The 19,970-nt window shown below is 41.3% G+C and overlaps 2 protein-coding genes across 4 annotated transcripts in view; one reads left to right on the top strand and one right to left on the bottom strand.

Annotated features, from left to right (window-relative positions):
• Positions 1–9,941: 9,941 nt before the first annotated feature.
• The window catches only part of megf10 (multiple EGF-like-domains 10), a 58,494-nt gene continuing 48,465 nt past the window's right edge, over positions 9,942–19,970 (bottom strand). For all 3 annotated transcript variants that reach the window (XM_080419760.1, XM_080419758.1, XM_080419759.1), the window contains exons 21-22: positions 11,375–11,575; positions 9,942–10,371 (exon numbers count right to left, since the gene is read on the bottom strand). In XM_080419760.1, the coding sequence (XP_080275886.1) occupies positions 10,217–10,371; positions 11,375–11,575 (356 nt within the window). In that variant the 3' untranslated portion in view covers positions 9,942–10,216. The remainder of the gene's footprint in view (positions 10,372–11,374; positions 11,576–19,970) is intronic.
• LOC308078561 (7-alpha-hydroxycholest-4-en-3-one 12-alpha-hydroxylase-like) lies at positions 15,715–19,304 on the top strand. Its single transcript, XM_080419768.1, has 5 exons — positions 15,715–16,234; positions 16,709–16,997; positions 17,506–17,658; positions 18,128–18,470; positions 18,882–19,304. The coding sequence occupies exons 1-5, from the start codon at positions 15,726–15,728 to the stop codon at positions 19,112–19,114; spliced, it is 1,527 nt and encodes a 508-aa protein (XP_080275894.1). The 5' UTR covers positions 15,715–15,725; the 3' UTR covers positions 19,115–19,304.

The raw sequence follows: 19,970 nt of genomic DNA, 5'->3' as shown, positions 1-19,970 counted from the left end.
TGACCAATCACAACACTCGTTTCATGCACGGAGAATGTAAACGTAATTTCCTTGGCCAGTACTTCCGCCAAATTCCAGTACTTCCGTTTAGACACTCGACCGGCTATAGGTCTGGCCCGGCGTGGTGTGCGCAGACCTATGCATGCATTTCGGGAACATTCAAAGGTGGAAACTTTGTATGGGAATTAACGGGAATATAATGGGAATTAAATGGAAATATAAGGCTTATCAGAAGTCTGGGACCCCAAAGAATAATTTGAGATGCAGTTGCAATATTTAAAGGTTACTGTAAGTGATATGTCTTCTTGTTAAACCGAGAGTTAAATAGCTTTATATTCCCGCAACGATCATTGCTATTGAGCAGTGTTCCCCAACCTGGGGTCCAGGGGGCGCCATTCACAGGTGGTGTGTGTCTTGTTTGGCGGTAGTCCAACATTTTAAACATGTTGCGCCAAAAAAGAAAGTTTCAGAAAGTTTCAAAATGAGGAAAAATAGCAGATCTACAAGCTCACAACACGCTGCACTGCGGTGCAGCGTGTTGTGAGCTTGTAGATCTGCTATTTTTGCTAATCGTCATGCGAGTATAGGGCTTATTGTAAGTGGTTAACATGTCTCAGCTTTGTCAGATGTAAGAAGGGCGGATCCTAGGAAAAAAGGTTGGGAACCACTCGTACACAGAGCATGGTTGAAATTCAACAACATTTCTATTAAAAATTGGGATATTTTAAACAAAACATGCCCTAGTAGTATTGCCTTCTTATGTGTGTTTCCCCCAAAAAAAACTACTACTTTACTACTTACTGTAAAGTCAAATGTGTTATTGACATAGGGCAACATTTCCCAAATTCCCGGAACATTTCCAGAAAGTTTCTGACCCTTTTCCAACACTAGTGCACAATTGCACATAATGTGTAAGTGTAAGCAGATGTTGATAGATTGTGCTCTTTGCTTAAAGGTAGGGTAAGTGATATTTTTGGGTACTTTTATTTTTTTTTGTTAAAAAGGTTAAAGTACTATATTCTGATAGTAATCATTGCTACAGAGCGTTTGTTCGGTCCACAGGGGTCTCTCCAGCTCTTTAGTAAACAGAATATAGTACATTTTCAGGTAGGTGACAACATTTAAGCCAATCAGGAGAGATGAAAATGCATTTTCTGTTTATTGAAGAGCTGGAGAGACATGGGAGACTCCTTTTCTTGAACAAACACTCTATAGCAATGAGTACGATCAGAATACAAAGCTATTTAACACTTATTTTAACCAAAGTAAATCACTTACACTATACTTTAAATCTTTTTTGAACTGTGCATGAGCATTGCACAAATTTGTTATTGCACAACATTGTCAAGTGATGGCATATAAGCATCTCTTAAGGTCTATTTACTGTAGAAGATAACTACACAAAGTTACACGATTCATGTATAATTTTTCTAATAATAATATGGTAGATTTAAAAAGTTTATGCCGAGTGTTTACCTGTGAAGAATACCGTCCTGGTCATCACTATCGCTTCCAGCAGTCAGACAATAAAGAGGAACATATTCAAATGTACAAAAGATGTAATCATGTTATAAGTACTGCCTGTCTACTGCCTGTATGCTATGCTAGTCCTTATATTTTGGCGTGTTGCATTGGTGAAAATAGCTAAAATAGCAGATCTACAAGCTGATATTGAAGGCCTTTGAAAATTGTTATTCAATATCAATTCCCTATTTTAAAAGGCAGTTCAACAAAAGGTTGCCAATTTGTGCAATGCAGTGCAGTAAGAGTTAGGTATAGTATCTCAAGTGAGTCTTCTGGTGTAGCGCGCTACTATTACAATGTTTAGCTACACTACAACAAGCTGACACGAAAGTATTATCACATTTGGGGTATTTGTAATTCTGTTAGCAAGTCTTATTATTTTTTATTTTTTTACCATTCAGATGACTAGCATACATTCTTATATACATATAATATGGGAAATGAGCCTATAAGTGTGCACTATGTAAGTAATTTAGTTGGCACATATTTCCTATAAATGACACAGGCCTGATTTAAAATCATTCACTGCTGCTCAGCCAAGTGACAGATAGAAAACATTCAATACAGATTTGTTTATAATTATTACTTGTTCTCGACTGTCTTCTCATATTGTCTCGTCACTGAAATAAAGTCACTTTTTACTACAATAAATCTGTTATATATGTATTTTTTAAATCAATTTACTAGGTGTTATAGCAACAGATACTACATACACGTTCAACTATACTCATGGCTTTGTCTGTACTGTGGGCATTTCATTCATTATTTGAATAATAGAGTTGGTTCGCGGCCCGAACCAACTCTCTTTCTGCTAGCTCCCTGCTTAGCATCACAACAACAAGGCTGAACTGCCCGCTTTCTGAACACATGGAACTGTATTTCCCCCTGGCGCATGCCACGCACAGCCTGCCCTTAAAGGCACACACACAGTCCCATAACATAACCCCACAATGCATTCCCATATAAAACCAATAACACACACAAATACAGTAACACAGTCCTTAACGTCCCACTCTAGCCACCCGGGATGCTACAGTATTTTATGAAGTGTGCTCTTGCAGTTGCAATGTTCTAATGTATTATATTTGTCTTTTGAAGCTGTCATTACACATGTTTTAGTTATTAAAGAGCACTGTCCATGTAACTGTAAATGAAAATATAAACTGTAATATGTACTGGAGACTGTTATGATGTCAATATGAACTGGAACATGAGCTGTAACATCTGTGTGTGTGTGTGTGTGTGTGTGTGTGTGTGTGTGTGTGTGTGTGTGTGTGTGTGTGTGTGTGTGTGTGTGTGTGTGTGTGTGTGTGTGTGTGTGTGTGTGTGTGTGTGTGTGTGTGTGTGTGTGTGTGTGTCTGTGTGTGTGTGTGTGTGTGTCTCTGTCTCTGTCTCTCTCTGCCATGCTCTCCGGGATACATCTTCTTTTGTCAGGTAACTCCCGAACGTGACCACAATTGACCTAGGTTTTGTCGCCAAACTTTGGCGTACGCATGAGTAAAGTTCAATGTCGTCGGGAAGGCAGAGTGTGGTCTTCAACAGGTTATTCAAGAACCCAATCTTGTCGGTGCCTTCTTTGTCTTCCCTTATTCCATAAATCCGCAAATTATCTCTCCGTTCACGGCCTTCTTGTTCCATCAATCTGGCTTCCAGCTCGGCTTGGCGTTTTGTCAGCTGTTTAATTATTGTTATTGATGTTTGGAGCGTGCTCACTCTCTGTGTCAAACACTCTGATGTTATTGCAGAAGTGCCGCCCCGCCATCATGCCCCCAAATACAAACATCTTTGTCCCGATGATGGTGGCAGAGTGACATTTTGAGGTGACAACAGATGGTGGAGTGCCTCTGATGTTTATTAAAGACCAGACCATTGTGCCGCTGTCCAACTTGTAGATGTTATTAGTCGGTCTATATTTGTAGTGGTAATTAGTCAATCTAGTCTGGTTGTATCCTCCATTGATGTACATGACCCTCCCCAATGCACAGGCTGAGTGCAGATACATCGCTTCTGGAACAGTACCAGAAATATCTGGCTTGAACCATCTATGGGTGTCGATCTCAAATGCATAAAGCACGTTGCAGTAAGGAATCCCTCCCCAGATGTAGACAATATCTTCTATCAGCACAGCTGTGTGGCCCCAGCGCGTGGGGGGAACCTCATGGGGACGTTCTCCTCTTGTAGGTGTCACTGGAGGCAAATTCATCCAGCGCAAAGACACGGACATCCAGCTGATGATCACTGAGGTTCACGTTACCCTTCAAAGGAATATACCTTTTGCCCAACCTCCACAGCAGTGGGTATAGAAGTGGAAATCCAGGGTCCTGCTTTCAGATGTATCGTCCAGTTCAACATTCTACACACCAGCAGCACCACCGTGTCGACAACTAAAAAAAAATAAGTTAAAGGGAATATCACTTTGCTAAATGATGTTTTGTTTATTGGACAGTTAATTTTAAAGGACAATCTCATGGTTGTGATGACGAGGTTGTGACGTTGTTATGGCATGAAGTCATTATGTAGAATATAATGACTCATGGACACTTGGACAGTATCATGTTTGTTAGTATAATGGTCAGTATCATGTTCAGTATCATGGTCAGTATCATGTCAGTATCATGGTCAGTATCATGTCAGTATCATGGTCAGTGTCATATTATTATTTAGTAAGATGTGGACATGTTTGTCCACATCTTACTGTGGACAAACATGTCCACAGTAAGATGAACATTTTAAATTTTGAATGGCGTTTCTTAGGTGTAATTATGTAGGACTAGTAGCCCGCCAAAGTTTGTACCTGTTTCCCTTTAATGCTTTAAAAAATACTTCAGAATTCAGACATACAAAACACAAAACAAAGTACATTTTCTTTTTAATATCAATGCATTGCTGTATTTCCCCCCCAAATTCAAAGATTTGGCAGAAATGGTTAAACATCTATGTTGATTAATTGAATACATAGGACTACAATGGAAACAAGTCCCCAGGACTTTTTTGTGTTATCCTTTTAGCCTGCTGTTTACATTACTGACTAATAAAGTATTCAATCAATCAATTCATAATGTACTTTTTCAGAGGTCAGTGCCTTGTATTAGCCTATTAGTATAATTTAGCCATTTAACTCACCGTCTGACGTGTTTGTTTGTGCTTGTAGATCTGCTATTTTCATAAATCTTGTGTGACACTCTTGTATGATGAAGTAGGGCTTTAGTTTACTAAAAGACATAAAAAGTTAACATATGGAGATAAGAGTGTTCTGCCTGACATCATGCTATGCCTTATCACTAATGATTTTTTTATATTTATAATAGATTCATCCCATGCATGTGAATCCATGTAATTCTGAATAAAGATCGCTACACTACTGGGCTATAAGTGTCTTATGATTATAAATTATTCTACATTGCACTCAATGCACTGATTGAATAAGTGATTGTTCAGGTCTGTTAGAAAATAAGAACAAATGGACGCTCAGTTATATTTCAAACAGTGTTGAACTCGTGCAGTGGCATAAGAAATGTTTCTACACTAGCAGCGAGCAGCCACTAGGGGGTACTGTTAACTAACAAGACAGTAATTTTTTTGCCAGCAACAGAAGGTGCAGCATAAAAATGCAAAATATGAAATGTCAATGAAATTCTAGCATTCAATAACGCCTATAAGAATCTTATTATCATTATTAGCCAAATCCCCCTATTCTCTTCCCTATTTAGTCATTGACAATGACTTATCAGTGGTTGTTTGCTCAGGTTATAAATATGTTATAAACCTGGAATTTTCTTCAGTGTAGGAGTTAATTTGGCCAGTTGAGAACTGAATTAAATATGTGGTAATTTATCTATCCATTAATTGTTGTAGTAGAGTTTCTAATACATGAAGTGAAAACAACAAAACATTACATTTGATTATTTTATTCAAAAGCATTTGCATAATCAGCACTATAACGTCAAACTAAACCTTAAAATGTGAACAGAAAATAACTGGGGATAAAAAAAAGTGGTGTTGATGTGTGTACATAGATCATCTTTTAACAGGGGAATAACAAATCAACCATAACAGAGAATAATTATGTTTTTTTTTTATGTGGGGTAATAAAACATAAAATAAAATAAAAAAAACATGGTCATATTGCATTCAACCATTCAATACAAACCACTTAACCACACATATCCATAACTAAATGACATTTATCAGTTGAAGAAATGAATTAATACAAAAAAAAAAATCAAGCATTGCATTTGTCAAGTACAGAAGTCTTGAACGTACAGTACATCAGGCAGAACCCACAGGGATATATCATTTATTTACACGTGTCCCTAAGGTGAGTATCAGACACGGAAATCTTTACATTTTTTTTACATCAGTGTCAAAAATCCACATTTCTCGAGGAACAGAGTGGAACGTAATACATTATTTTACAAACACATTTAAAACCTGGCTATAAATAGTTTAAGACTATACACAATTTGTAGCCCCAAGATCGATTACTGATGTTTTGAAACCTTAAAGAAGCATGTCACCCATTTCCGGCCTTATCTTCATATAATTGGTCCTCACTGATGCTCGTTATAAGATGGCTCCATTTCTGTCCACTCACTCCGAGTCTCATTGGAGGTATGTGGACAGTTCAGAAACCTGCCTACCAATGACATCAGCGATGGGGATTACCAAGCTAATAGAAACTACAGCCTTTCTCTTCCTGGAAAGTTAGAATGCTGAAATAGAAGCCGTTTGCTGTTGTATTAATAAAACAAATTAATACATAAATGACCAGACCTGCCTACGGATGACATCATTGGTAGTCAGGTTTCTGCACTGTCCACAGCCCACCAATGAGAGACAGACTGAGAAGACAGAAATGGCGGCATCTTATAATGACCATCAGTGAGGACCAATTATATGAAGACAATGTTGAAAATGGGTGAAGTGGTCCTTTAAACGGACATGTGTATGGGAAGATTATTGTTTTAGGTGAATCTGGAAATATTATAATTTCATTAGTCCTCTCAAAAATGCCCAAAGTCCAGCTTTGGCACAACTCTTATTACTTGGCACATTTTAATTTTGTGTGAATTTGTGTGAGCAATTCACACTAGTTTTATGTCACCTTATTGCACTGTTTAGTGAATAGATGTCACATCATTCATTCCATGACAGGCTTAATGATATTTGATGAATTTCTACAATGTGTTGGTCATCCGATCCTATATTAATTTATTATTATAATCAATGGTGGAAGAAGTACTAGTAGACTTTTGTTTTACTTGAGTAAAAGTAGCGATACCACAATGTAGAGATACAACATTTATATTACATGTAAAAGTCCTGTATTAAAAATTTGACTTGAGTAAAGTACAAACGTATTGGCATGAAAATATACTTGTCTTAAAGTACAAAAAGTAATGTCCCATTTCACATTTCTCAAAAGTTTTCAAAATGTGTCAAAATATTTCAAAAATAGCCGATCTACAAGCTCACGACGCATCACATTGCGATGCATCGGGAGTGTATAGATCAGCTATTTCTTGAATAGCTTAAGTATAAAATAGGGCTTAACTGGTTAATGTATGTTTTGTGATAACGATATAAATCTGCAAAGTAACTTTGTAACTAAAGGTTTCAGATAATTGCAGTGGAGTAAAAAAGTACAGTATTTGCCTCTGAGATGTAATGGAGTATAAAGCACTGAAAATGGACATACTCAAGTAAAGTACAGTGCATGAGTCTGCTCTGATACTGAAATATGAATCCTGGATGTTCCAGATAATTATGAAAACATCACATACAGTTGTAGTAGCAAGCATTGTGTGCACCAACGTACAGTGTTATGGTTGCATCTTCCACGCAAAGAAAACGTACATAAGTCTTCTAAAAGCCTTTATGCAATAGTGTCGGCTGCAGTTCCTTGAAGTGAAATATGTTACTAGTTACTTCATGAAAATATATGGTTGATTTGTTTTGATATGTTACAAGAAATCATCTCTCTAGATGTGTGGAATGCCTTATTAAGACTTTATTGGACATGGAGTTATAGCTCAAATTGTGTTTAAAGGTAGGGTAAGTGATATTTTTTGGTTAAAACAAAAAGTGTTTGTTAAAAGGTTAAAGCACTATATCCTGATAGTAGTCAATGCTATAGAGGTTCAGTAACATGGGTCTCCCTGTCTCTTCAGCTCTTTATTAAACAATAATACAATTTCAGGTAGGTGACAAAAATTCAGCCAATCAGGAGAGAGTACCCATTTATAGTGTTCCAGTTCCAATTTTGTCTGCTCATTTCTTTGTGTCATCACTTCCAATTTCACTTGTTTAATCTATATCCTGTCTGAGTTCTCTATCCTGATTGGATACAATTGGTATCCTGACCTGAAAATGCATTTTCTGTTTAATAAAGAGCTGGAGAGACATGGAGACTCCTGTTACCGGACAAACACTCTAAAGCAATGAGAATGAGAATCAGAATATAGAGCTATTTGACACTTATTTTAACCAAAGAAAATCACTTACCCTACCTTTAACCACACAGATTTTAACCCAGGTCCACCACTTGCAAAACCAAACATCCACCGCTCATCCAAAGGGGATCCCCCCTTCGCCCTTGGTCAAGGAAGATATAGGACTTCTGGTCTTCAGGCAGCGTGACTATGCTACATTCACCTCCCTTTGACCTGCCCCCATGAGGTGAAGAAAAGTGAAAAAGAAAAAAGAAAAGTGGAAAAAAAGTTTGTTGGTTCGTGTACACAGGCAATTGGGACAATTGAAGTGACCAACCAAGAAGTGGTATCATCATCCAGTTCAATGAGGCCCCTGACTCCATGTGGTGATTTGAAGATTGAGCATTCATCGATGATGTGTTCAACAGTCTGTGGTTTTCCGCATTTACAGAGATCGGTGGCAGACGCTCCAACCATATGGAGATCAGAGTTGGTTCATAGCTACTCCAGAGCAAAGTCTGTTGAGGTTGACCCAGGCATTCTGTGGTAAGTCGCACCCGGGAGGATTGGTTGAAGGGGAGTTGATGAGCTTCCTCAACGTGGATGTTGAATTGAACATTGCATGGTTCCAGCAGTCAATAATCCATCCAGGGTGTGGAGGGCTCGTGGTGAGGAGTCTCCTAACTTTGGTGGAGAAGAGTCTGCACTTGAATCTCTGGTCGCCATATTCAGCAGGCGGGGCTTGTTGGCCCATCTGCACTCTTGCAAGCCAAGTTTTGACAGAGCTCTGGAGGTGGAATGCCAGACAGTATGGGGAGGAACTCGACAGGAGTTAAGGCACCACTGATAAGCCTCCATGGCGGTGTTGAGCACAACATCAACAGAGGCTGTATGGCTGCTGTGACTCCATGCAGGGGCGGCATAATCAGTATACAAGGCAAAGGGTAGAGGTGCGCAGGGTGGTGAAGTTTGCACCCCACCCGGTGCCAGCAAGTCTACTTCAGGACGTTTACACAGGCAGCGGTCTTGACAGCAACTTGTTGGATGTGTGGCTTGAAGGTGAGGCTTCGGTCAAGTGTGATACCAAGGTACTTGGGGCCATCGAGTTCGATGTTTAGTGTGGTATTGGCATACTGGTTGGCAAGATGGAATACAGAGCATACAGTGCTCAGTAGTGAGAGATCTTTCTAAAGGGCATTTCCAATGGCTGAGTCGTCGGCATAGGTGTATTGCGTGCACTCTCCAACAGGCATGTCGGCAGTGTAGATGTTAAAAAGCATTGGGGCAAGAACAGAGCCTTGGGGGAGCCCGTTCCTCAGTCTCCTTCTCTTACTGCTTTGGCCGTTTGAGTTCTCCAGTACAAAAGGTATGGTATATAATAATTCCTTTAACAGGTCCGTTCATGAAAGTCCTTACGGTCTTGTTTCCAATGAGGGCCTGTGAGCAATTAGGGGTTAAGAGTCTTGCTCAGGGACAAATTTCATTTCATCGACACATTTGCTGGCCTGGCCTGGAATCTTACCTGGGGCAACCAGGGCCTCTGGCTCCCTAGGCGGGCTCACTAACCACTCAGCTATGGCCGCCCCTGTATAAGCAACATGTAGCTTACAGTAACATCAGGCAAAGTCTTCAGGAGCTTAAGGTAGAGGCCTCTGTGTCAAACTGTGTCACATGCCGCAGTGAGGTCAATGAAGAAAGTGAAAAAACTAAAACACCCCCCCATGGGGAAACACAAGCCGGGACAAGCCCCCCAAAAATGTCAACCTCAATTCAAAGACCAGTCCAATCGCACGGAAAACCAAAGACCAAAGGGGAATCCCACGTTGAAAAATGTTGATATTTAGGCTTCGGTCCTGGACCCGAATCCATAGGACAGTCCCCTGCATGGAAAACCAAAGGGGGATCCCGCCTTGTCCAATGGCTACAGATAGCAGAGGTTTTCAGGCATAACCTGCCGAGATGCAGGATTAACGTGGTCGTAAAAAAAAACAAAAAAAGTAGCGAAACAATAAGTACTAGAATGACAAAGGTATAACGTGGCAAGTGCACAGCATTCCTGCACATGTGGATCACCAGGCATGTGGTCGTTCCTCCCTGCACAGTCATTGGCTGTCTGCCCCCCTGGTGTTGGGATGAGGGACTGTCTCAGGTGGGCAGGAGGTCGCAGTGGGAGAGGATGTGGTCATTGGCGGTCTGCCCCCTGGTGTTGGGATTAGGGACTGTCTCGCGTGGGCAGGAGGTCGTAGTGGGAGAGGATGTGGTCATTGGCAGTCTGCCCCCTGGTGGTTGGATGAAGGACTGTCTCGGGTGGGCAGCAGGTCGTAGTGGGAGAGGATGTGGCTGTTTTTGGGAAGGTCATACGGGTCCTGGCCCAGGTGCAGGTTGCCATGGGAATGGATGCCGTTAACGGTGGGTTCTGGAAAGCAAAGCAAACACAGCTAGAATGATTTCATTCTGATGTCATTATTTCATTATAATTAATAATTAAGACGTTCATTAATTCATTATACATTAGTTGGTTCATGCCTTTAAGATTTTGTTCATGATTTATTACTACTACTACTACTACTACAACTACAATTCTTCTTCTTCTTATTATTATTATTAATAACAATTTGCTCATAATATCTGTCTGTTTGTCTGTCTATTTGTGTGTCTGTGAGCAGCCTGTATTTCCTCGTTTCCATTGAGTGTAATACCGGCTTTCACCTGCTGCACTCATTGAGGAATACAAGGAATTTCTAGCACAGACGAGATTAAAACACTTCTTTATTGAACAATACAGACTAATACGGTACACAAAGGGCCTGTATGTATCGGGTAGCAGCCGTGGCTTTAGGGTAAGCACTTTATATTTTGAATTTGTACATTTATGGAGAAGTACAGGCCTTAAACATGGAATTGCAGTGGATATTTGGGGAAGTATCCAAGACTCTCAGAGATACACAAATGTCAGAATCAATAAAATAAATCTCTGACAGTCTTGGTCCAACTCTAGTTAATTGCTGTTATAACACATACAAGAGAGAACATCAGTAAGGAGTTTCCAATTCAACAGTTTTATAATTAGTTATGGCAGTGGTTTTCAAACCTTTTTCATGTAAAGGGCCCCCAAATTAATATGTATTTGGCCGCAGACCCCCATCTGAAAATATTCTGTGCCAGAGGCCCGCATGTAAGATTTGTGTTGTTAAAATGTTTTCCAGATTTTTTGAAAATAGCCAATGTACTGTACTAGATAGAGTTGAAGTGGTTAAAGGCCCGTTTAGAACTCTGGGGGTCCCCGGACCCCATTTTGAGAACCACTTAGCTATGCGCGACGTATAGCTGAAAGCTAATCTACAGGCCAGCAAAAGTTTCACCTATAACGACAAGCTGAAATTAGGGGCCGCCAGGTTTAAAGTGGTTGAGTGCCTCACCGACTTCGTAGACATTCCTGTTGGCAGCATTGTTGATTTCGGCGTAGGGCGAATCCCGGCTGACGGGCGACTTCATCTCCACGTAGCCGCACTCGGCGGCCTTGGGCGCCAGCGCGGGCGGGTCCTTGATGGTGGCGTAGGGATTCTCCGAGCTGCTGAGAGAGCAGGAGCTGCCGTGATACGGCGCTCCGCTCACCAGATCTGAGAATGACAGGAGGAGAACAAGAAACATCACTAACTGAAAGCTAGGAGTTCCTAACCCTTTCCAGCTCAAAAGGGAAATTGCCCGGGTACCCAAACGTACAAAAATTCTACAAATGCCCTTCTACATCAGTGGTTCTCAAACTTTTTCGTGCCTGTATTGACCACTGACCCCCCCCATCTGAAAATGTTTTGTGGCAGGGACCCCCAGAAGAGAAGTTTTGTGTTAAAAAATTCAAGATTATTAAAACATTTTCAAACACTTTCAAGACGCGACGCGTTGTGAGCTTGTAGATCGGCGACATTCGAAAAAGTTTGACACATTTTGCAATAAAGATTTTTGCACCTTTACTTTGGCACTGTAAGTATACTTTGATGGCAATACTTTTGTACTCACATTTTGAATACACCACTTTCACTTGTATTTCTATATTAGTAGATTTATGTATTTATATATTGTGGTATTGCTACTGTTACTTAAAGGGGTTTAGACATTATCTTTTATAGTTTTGCCTTTTTACTTCAACTCATTAAATATTGTAATATTTTGGTGGGGTGAGTAAAAAAAACTATTCCCATTGATTATAGTGAAAAGAAAGTGCTTCTCGGCTGCTATCGCTGTGGACTGTCTGGAACGCCCTGGAGGACCCCTTGGGGATCCCGGACCACCCTTTGAAACCACTGCCTTATTAAGCTGCAGAACCCCATGACCGTCTTGTGAGCAGACATGCCCAACATCCAGCCCCGGGGGGCCAATCGTGGCACAAGTAGGACATAGAATCAATTGTGTTTTTCCATTGCCTTTTAGGCTTTGCAAACATAAATTGCACGGGGCAGATATGACAGATAACTTAAATATACACAGAAATGACTGTTACATAGCTGCACTATGTACCTTTCCTGTTCTACCCCGGATTTTAACCCAAGTCTCCTGCGCAAGTGCTGACATTTTTATCACTGAGCTGAGCTAATAGACTGCTTGCTCTGGGGAGAATTTTTATTTTGACCTGCAGGTATATAATGTGTGTCAAACCCCAAACAGGATTGTGTCAAATGTCTCAATAGAAGAGCAGGGAGACCAAATACAACCACCCCAATTGTATAAGTTATACTGAACTCAGCACTCTGCCATACAGATTGGACAAAATGACATTTTATTCACACTCACGAATTACACAATATAGAGCAGGGGTTTTCAACCGATTGTGAACCATGGACCACCACCCTGACTAAGCATCAACCTGGGGTCCACTGTTGTGTTGGGTGGGGATATGTGGGCTAAGATTCGTTTTTTGGTATCCCATGTCTATATAATGTGTTATGAACATACTTATAATGCATTATAATCTGTTTAGAACACTCTACAATTATAGTTATAAGACCTTGTTGCAACTCATAATGTAATGTATCTGTGTCATGTTAGTATCATGTCTGTATCATGGTCAGTATCATGGTCAGTATCATGTCCGTATCATGGTCAGTATCATGTCCGTATCATAGTAAGAATCATGGTCAGTATCATGTCCGCATCATGGTCAGTATCATGGCCATCTTCATAGCCAGTATCATGGTCAGTAGCATTGTCAGTATCATGTTAGTATCATGGTCAGTGTCATGGTCAGTATCATGGTCAGTATCATGACATTATCATGGCAGATGTTCCTTGGCCTCTAGTAGTCCATGGGCCCAGGCCAGAATTTTCACTAATCAGGGACACTCAAGGTGGCAAACTCTAGTTTGGTATTTTGAAAAGGTCTATATATCTAGATAATATTTCAACATGATTCCCAAGTAGTAGCTTAGTCCCAGTTATCAGCCTTCAATGACACCAACCATAGTTCCAAAGAATGAAAAAAATCTCTCTAACTTTGTTTGAATAGAACATGTCATACAGAGGGAAAAAAAACATTATTCAATCTCTTTCATTCACTTATTTAACCACATGAACCCTAGCATGCCTATTCTGGGGCGAACATTCAGCAAATGGCATGTCTACAATCTCACAACACCTCAGGCCAAGGAAACACCTTTGCCCTGCATTTTTCACATATGCCTTTTAGAGCGCCACCAGGAGGCTGAGTTTTGTAAAACATTTTTTTTGCTTTTACTCCTTCAGATTCTGTCCAAAAATCACACAAATCGGTACACAGTATGTGTATATATATATATATAATCAGAGGTCGCGCTAGGATTTTTGGTGGCCGGCCCCAATGTCCGGCATGATTAAAATGTATCGGACATCTGATAAAAATAATGGTCATAGATATTTTTAAGCATTAATGACAAGCAGGTTTGTAAATGCAGCCTAACACTTACAGCATGATATTTTGGATTGAACATAATTAGTAATATACACATTTTACAGCTGGGTCATCTTGCACAAATACATGAATTACCTATTACCATTTGAGCATTGAGCACATGCAGCGTGCGTAATGGTTTCTCAATAATCTGTTGCGTTTGAACACATTTCCTTCAGAATAACAAACAATCAAAGGCCTACTGTACAGGAATGCCGATCTACAAGCTCACAATGCGTCACGAAGCGACGCATTGTGAGCTTGTAGATCGGCTTGTAGATCGAGCTTGTAGATCGGCTATTTTCAAATGGCCGAAATGTATATAGGGTTGAAGTGGTTACTGTATGTTTTGTAATAATAATCAAAATCTACAAAGTAACTAGTAACTAAAGTTTTCAAAAAATTGTAGTAGAGTAAAAGTACAACATTTGCCCCTGAGTAGAAGTAAAAGTACTGCAAATTGGAAATACTCCAGTAAAGTAAAAATTCCTCAAAAAGTGTATTTAAGTACAGTACTTGAGTAAATGTACTTAGTTACTTTACACCACTGGTAGCAACATTTGTTTGTTCAGAAAACTGGCGGAACGCCGTGGTGTCACACGAAGCGCCCAGTGCACCCCTGAGCACCACCTCAGGTGTGTGTTTATGACAAGGAGCACCCACAGCATCGGCGCATATGACCTCAGGTAACTATGTACACTTCTCTGGGGCATGACAGGATCTGTTTACTGTATGGGTGGTATGTGTGTGTGTGTGTGTGTGTGTGTGTGTGTGTGTGTGTGTGTGTGTGTGTGTGTGTGTGTGTGTGTGTGTGTGTGTGTGTGTGTGTGTGTGTGTGTGTGCGCATGTGTGTGCGTGTGCGTGTGTCTGTGTCTGTGTGTGTGTGTGTGTTCATAGATAAACACCCAGGGCATGTGTACTCACACATTGTGCCAAATAACTTAATTATTAATTAAAATTGGCAAATGTTAAAATATGCCAACGTCTTCATTTTCCCAGTACTAGTCAAACATTGCCAAGAGGAACTGCGGTCAACTTTTTTTATTCTTCAAACAGGTCTAAACAGGTGAGACAGCTGTTTGACAGCACACCAAACAGCAATATTAAAGCTTGAAGCTAAATGAAATATTGCATAGCAGTTATTTCATATTTCCGATCATATGAGTGTCACACATTTTCATAGCGCACGTAGAAGGTGCTGCGCTGGCGTTTATGCCGAGGCTGCCACTTACCACAACACATGACACGTGGTCAGTGACACGTAGTGGGTGACACGTAGTGGGTGACGTAATTAGTGAGTGGCTGCGGCTCCTTCACTTTGATCAAAAGATGCACTGAGCTGATAAGATAAGATTCCTTATAAATTTATAGGCTCATTCAAAAGTTGTAATCTCTTCATTGTAACCTCAGAGTACACTAGAATGATACAGAACATTTTGTAACTGACAATTCTTGTTGTGAATGGACCTTATTGTAAAGTAGTCTGGCATGTCTACCAAATTCATGCAGTTTGAACATAATTCAGCACTATGTGTTTCAAGTAAGGAGGGTTATAATGCCTTATAAATGTGATTATAACGCTGACCTTTAAGTAAAGTGTTACCGACGAGAGCTCATGCCTGGAGCCCTATGAATGGACAATCAGCTTTCTCTGCAGAATCGTCATGGGATAAGAGCAAGTGGGAAGATTCTTATTGAATTCCTGGAAATCACTAGCCTGACACTCAGTAGGGGCTGGAGCCAGGCTGGGAAATCACAAAAGGGAGGAGGAGCACAGTGTGGTTTGTCCCATGCAGGAAAGAATTTAAGCTTCAATCCAGACGGTTTTGAGGCTTCAAGAGGAAATAGCCATGGATGTCCTGCTATCGGTCCTGCTTGCTCTGCTGGCCTGTCTACTTGGAGGGCTGTATTATCTCGGGGCATTCCGTCAGCGGCGCACCGGAGAGCCACCATTGGACAGGGGACCTGTCCCCTGGTTGGGACATGTCCTGGAGTTCCGCAGGGACACGGCAAAATTTCTGGAGAGGATGAAGCGACGGCACGGGGACATTTTCACCGTCCAGCTTGGGGGGTATTACTTCACCTTCCTCATGGACCCCCTGTCCTTCGGGGCGGTCGTGAAGGAGGCCCGCGCCAAACTCGACTTTGACGAATTTTCGCGAGGGCTGGTCGCCAGAGTGTTCGGCTACGAGTCCGAGCACAGGTTTCCGCACGTGACCAGCAACAAGCACCTGATGGGGGACGGGCTGACGGTGATGACGCAAGCAATGATGAGGAACTTGCAGAACCTGATGCTGCACAGCGTGGGGTCTGGAGAAGATCTAAAGGACTGGGTGGAGGATGGACTGTTTATGTACAGGTAGTGCAAATCAGTGAACAGTTTTAATATCAAGGACCCCCAGTTTGATATGCAATAGGCCACGGACCCCCATTATGGGTCCATTTGGTTTCATTTGTACGCTCTCAGACTTACAGACCCAAAAGTGTCCATTTGGACCCCTAATGGTGCCCGAACCGTGCACCTGCTACTTTTTTCACCGTATGTCTAGCTTCATGTACATACCTGCTACTTGTTTTTAAATGTATAAATGTAAGACACTCTTGATGAAGGTCCAGAGGGACCGAAAGGTCTGTCACTTTGAATAAAAGCTGATGCTGCTGAGTAAGAGCAGTTTGTGTTCATGAAACACTTTTTCATGATGGCTTCAAATGTATAAATGCACATTTTTTCTTTTCACCCGTTTCTTTCCTATGTTTTCTCCTTGCTCTTGTTCTCTCTGCCCCCCTTAAACCTGTGAACCCTGTGTAGATTATGTTTCTGATTCTGTCACAGCTATAACGTCGTCTTCAGGGCCGGCTACCTGTCTCTGTTCGGCAACGAGACGCCCCAGAGTTCGGGGGGTTCGGAGAGAGCCAAAGAGATCGACAGACTGACGTCGGACGAGTTGTTTTACGAGTTTCGTAAATATGACCAGCTCTTTCCCAAACTGGCATACGGCATTCTGCCTCCTGGCCAGAGGAGGGAGGCAGAGAGGCTGTTGAAAGTGTTCTGGAAGAGTCTGTCGGTGCAGACGGTCAAGGCCAAGGACAACGTCAGCGGCTGGGTGCGGGACCAGCAACAGGTGAACAGCGGTGGACAAAGTGCTCAACCTCAGTACACGAGTCAAAGTGTAGATTCTCCTGGTCAAATATTACTCAACCACAAGTGAAAGTGGTTCAGTCAAATTTGTAACAGAGTACTTGCTTTTAAGAATAATTTCAGAGTACATTTTCTTTTTAATATCAACGCATTGCTGTTTTGAAATTTAGAAATGTTAACACAAATCTAATTTCAGAAACTTATAGTGATATTAGAGAGAATGCGTTGCACTGTGACGTGTTGGGGGGCTTGTAGATCTGCAATTTTCACTATATTTGAAATAGCTTAATTCATAATGTATTTTTGTAAGTTTGTGTCCCAGGGGTCTCTTCCTAGTCAAAAGTACAATATTTGTCTTCGAAATGTAGCGGAGAGAAAGTCATAAGCTTCCCAAAAACACTGAAGTACAGATGCTCCAAAAATTACTCAATTTACATTGAGTACAATACTAAAGTAAATGTACTTGATTAGCCTACTGTCCACCACTGCAGGTGAGGGAGGAGCACGGCATGGAGGAGTTCATGCAGGACCGCTACATGTTCCTCCTGCTGTGGGCGTCTCAGGGCAACACGGGAGCCTCCGCCTTCTGGCTGCTATTCTACCTGATGAAACACCCCGACGCTATGAAGGCCGTCAAGGCAGAGGTACCCCCTAGCACTCACCTCTCCAGACACTTTTTTTAATGAATAAAATGTAATTGTGTTAATTATTTGAGTACAGTGATTTGTAATTAGTGAAATTTGTTTGTGTGAATAAAATGTTATTTAGTCCAATCTGTATGTTAATACAATATAACTTATATAATTGGGGTGGTTGTATTTTGTCTCCCTGCTCTTCTATTGAGACATTTAGATCGTGTCAAAGGTCATGTCTCACCTAGACACAGGATCTGACACAAATTTTAGATTACATTTATCCCCTGAGCAAGCAGGCCGGCTCTATTAGCTCAATAGTGTTCTCTCTGCATTCTATTTATATGACCATTTACTTTGCTTATTGACTAGAGTTCATGTTTATTCTGCTTATTCTCATTTCACACGTGTAAGTCGCTCTGACTGGATAGGAGCGTTTGCCCAATGCCTAAACTGTGTAAATTGTAATGGTGAATTGCAGGTAGAGGCGGTTCTGCGTGAAACGGGGCAGGAGGCGAAGCGCGGCGGGCCTCTCATCGACCTGACGCGGGACATGCTGACCAGGACGCCGGTCCTGGACAGCGCCGTGGAGGAAACCCTCCGCCTGACCGCCGCGCCCGTCCTCACCAGAGCCGTGCTTCAGGAGATGACGCTCAAGATGGCCGACGGACGCCGGTACGCCGTCCGCGAGGGCGACCGAGTGGCCCTTTTCCCGTACACCGCCGTCCAGACAAACCCCGAGGTCCACCCCGATCCCCTTTCCTTCAAATACGACCGCTTTCTAAACCCGGACGGGAGCAGGAAAACTGATTTTTACAAAGCAGGTATGAATATATACTAATGTGTACCAGGGGGTCCCCAGCAAAATTAGTTAATAAAGCGTCACAATCATTTTAACCTCTTTATCCATACTTTATACTTTTGCATTTCAAAAATAGCAGATCTACAAGCCGTAGCGCGTTGTAGATCTGCTATTTTTGAAAAATCTTGAAAAAGTGTTGATCTTTAAATCTTTTTTTTAAAAGGCGAACATTTTTAACTAAAATCTTTGCTTCTGGGGGTCCCTGGCACAACATATTTTCAGGTGGGGGGTCCGCGGCCACATACATATCAATTTGGGGGTCCTTGGCTCGAAAAAGTTTGAGAACCACTGTCCTAATGAACATTGTTTTCTTCCTTTATGCTGAGTGGAAATACATTTTACAATATTTATTTTTCTCCCTCCCATAACACAGGGAAGAAACTGAAGTATTTCAGCATGCCGTGGGGGGCGGGGCTCTCCATGTGTCCTGGCAGATTCTTTGCCACCAACGAGCTGAAGCAGTTCATTTTCCTCGTGCTGATTTACTTTGACTTTGAGCTAGTAAACCCACATGAGCAGGTACCCGATATTGACGTCAAGCGGTGGGGTTTTGGATCCATGCAACCCAGCAGAGACGTTCAGTTCAGGTACAGACTCACATTCTAAACCTGGGAATCGCAAAAGCACTGCGGCTTTTGATTATTTTATATTTTCTTAGCGATTCTATCGATTACTTTTTCTGTTAATCGACTTTTTCACTTTCACTTTTTTTTTCACTCAACGAATTGACATAAACATTGATCTGTATGATTAACCCATTAAAGGAGCACTGCACCCATTTTCAACCTTATATTCATCTAACTGTGTGATTATCCTTAGAATAGTGTGTAACCTGTTGTACCACTCCTGGCCAGAGGGGGGCATGCTATACCAAGTCTTGTCAGAAACCTCTGGGGCACATGCTAGAGTGTCTAGACTAGAATGTTTGTTGCCTGAGCCGGTTCCCGCTGAACAATTCTTTGTTTAATAAACTACAGTGACCCTGAAATAAAGGGCTGCTTATTTCCTGATATCACAGTTAAGATATCACCAACTGGTCCTCACTAAAACTCATAAGATGGCACCAGTTCAGTCTGCTCACTCTGTGTTTCAGAGGAGGGTTGTGGATAGTTCAGAAACCTATTTCAGCATGTTACATGTCCAGGAAGAGAACAGCATTATTTCCTATTTGCTTGGAATCACCATTGATGATGTCATTGGTAGGCAGGTTTCTGAACTGTCCACAACCCACCAATGAGACACAGATTTTAATATTAATCAACCATAATATGGGTTGTTTTTGTTCAGCATTATGCTCATTATCAATATCATAATCATGAAATCACAGGCATGCTTCTCTTTGTTTCCACAATATTATAGCACTTTGCACTACAGAGCATCATGCAATGCTGTGAAAGCTACACACGTTTATAAATAAAATATTATGCTGTGAACACTATACTGTAGCTGTTTAGTCTATTAT

The sequence above is a fragment of the Gymnoscopelus braueri genome, assembly GCF_963280865.1.
Source record: "Gymnoscopelus braueri genome assembly, chromosome: 22".
NCBI classification, from domain to species: Eukaryota; Metazoa; Chordata; class Actinopteri; order Myctophiformes; family Myctophidae; genus Gymnoscopelus; species Gymnoscopelus braueri.
Note: the sequence above shows the minus strand (reverse complement) of the source record. Positions and strands in the feature narration are given on the sequence as shown.

Coding starts and splice junctions, on each gene's coding strand:
- LOC308078561 (XM_080419768.1), top strand. CDS start 15,726: ATGGATGTCCTGCTATCGGTCCTGCTTGCTCTGCTGGCCTGTCTACTT. Junction 16,235..16,708: donor GATGGACTGTTTATGTACAG/GTAGTGCAAATC, acceptor ATTCTGTCACAG/CTATAACGTCGTCTTCAGGG. Junction 16,998..17,505: donor GGGTGCGGGACCAGCAACAG/GTGAACAGCGGT, acceptor CCACCACTGCAG/GTGAGGGAGGAGCACGGCAT.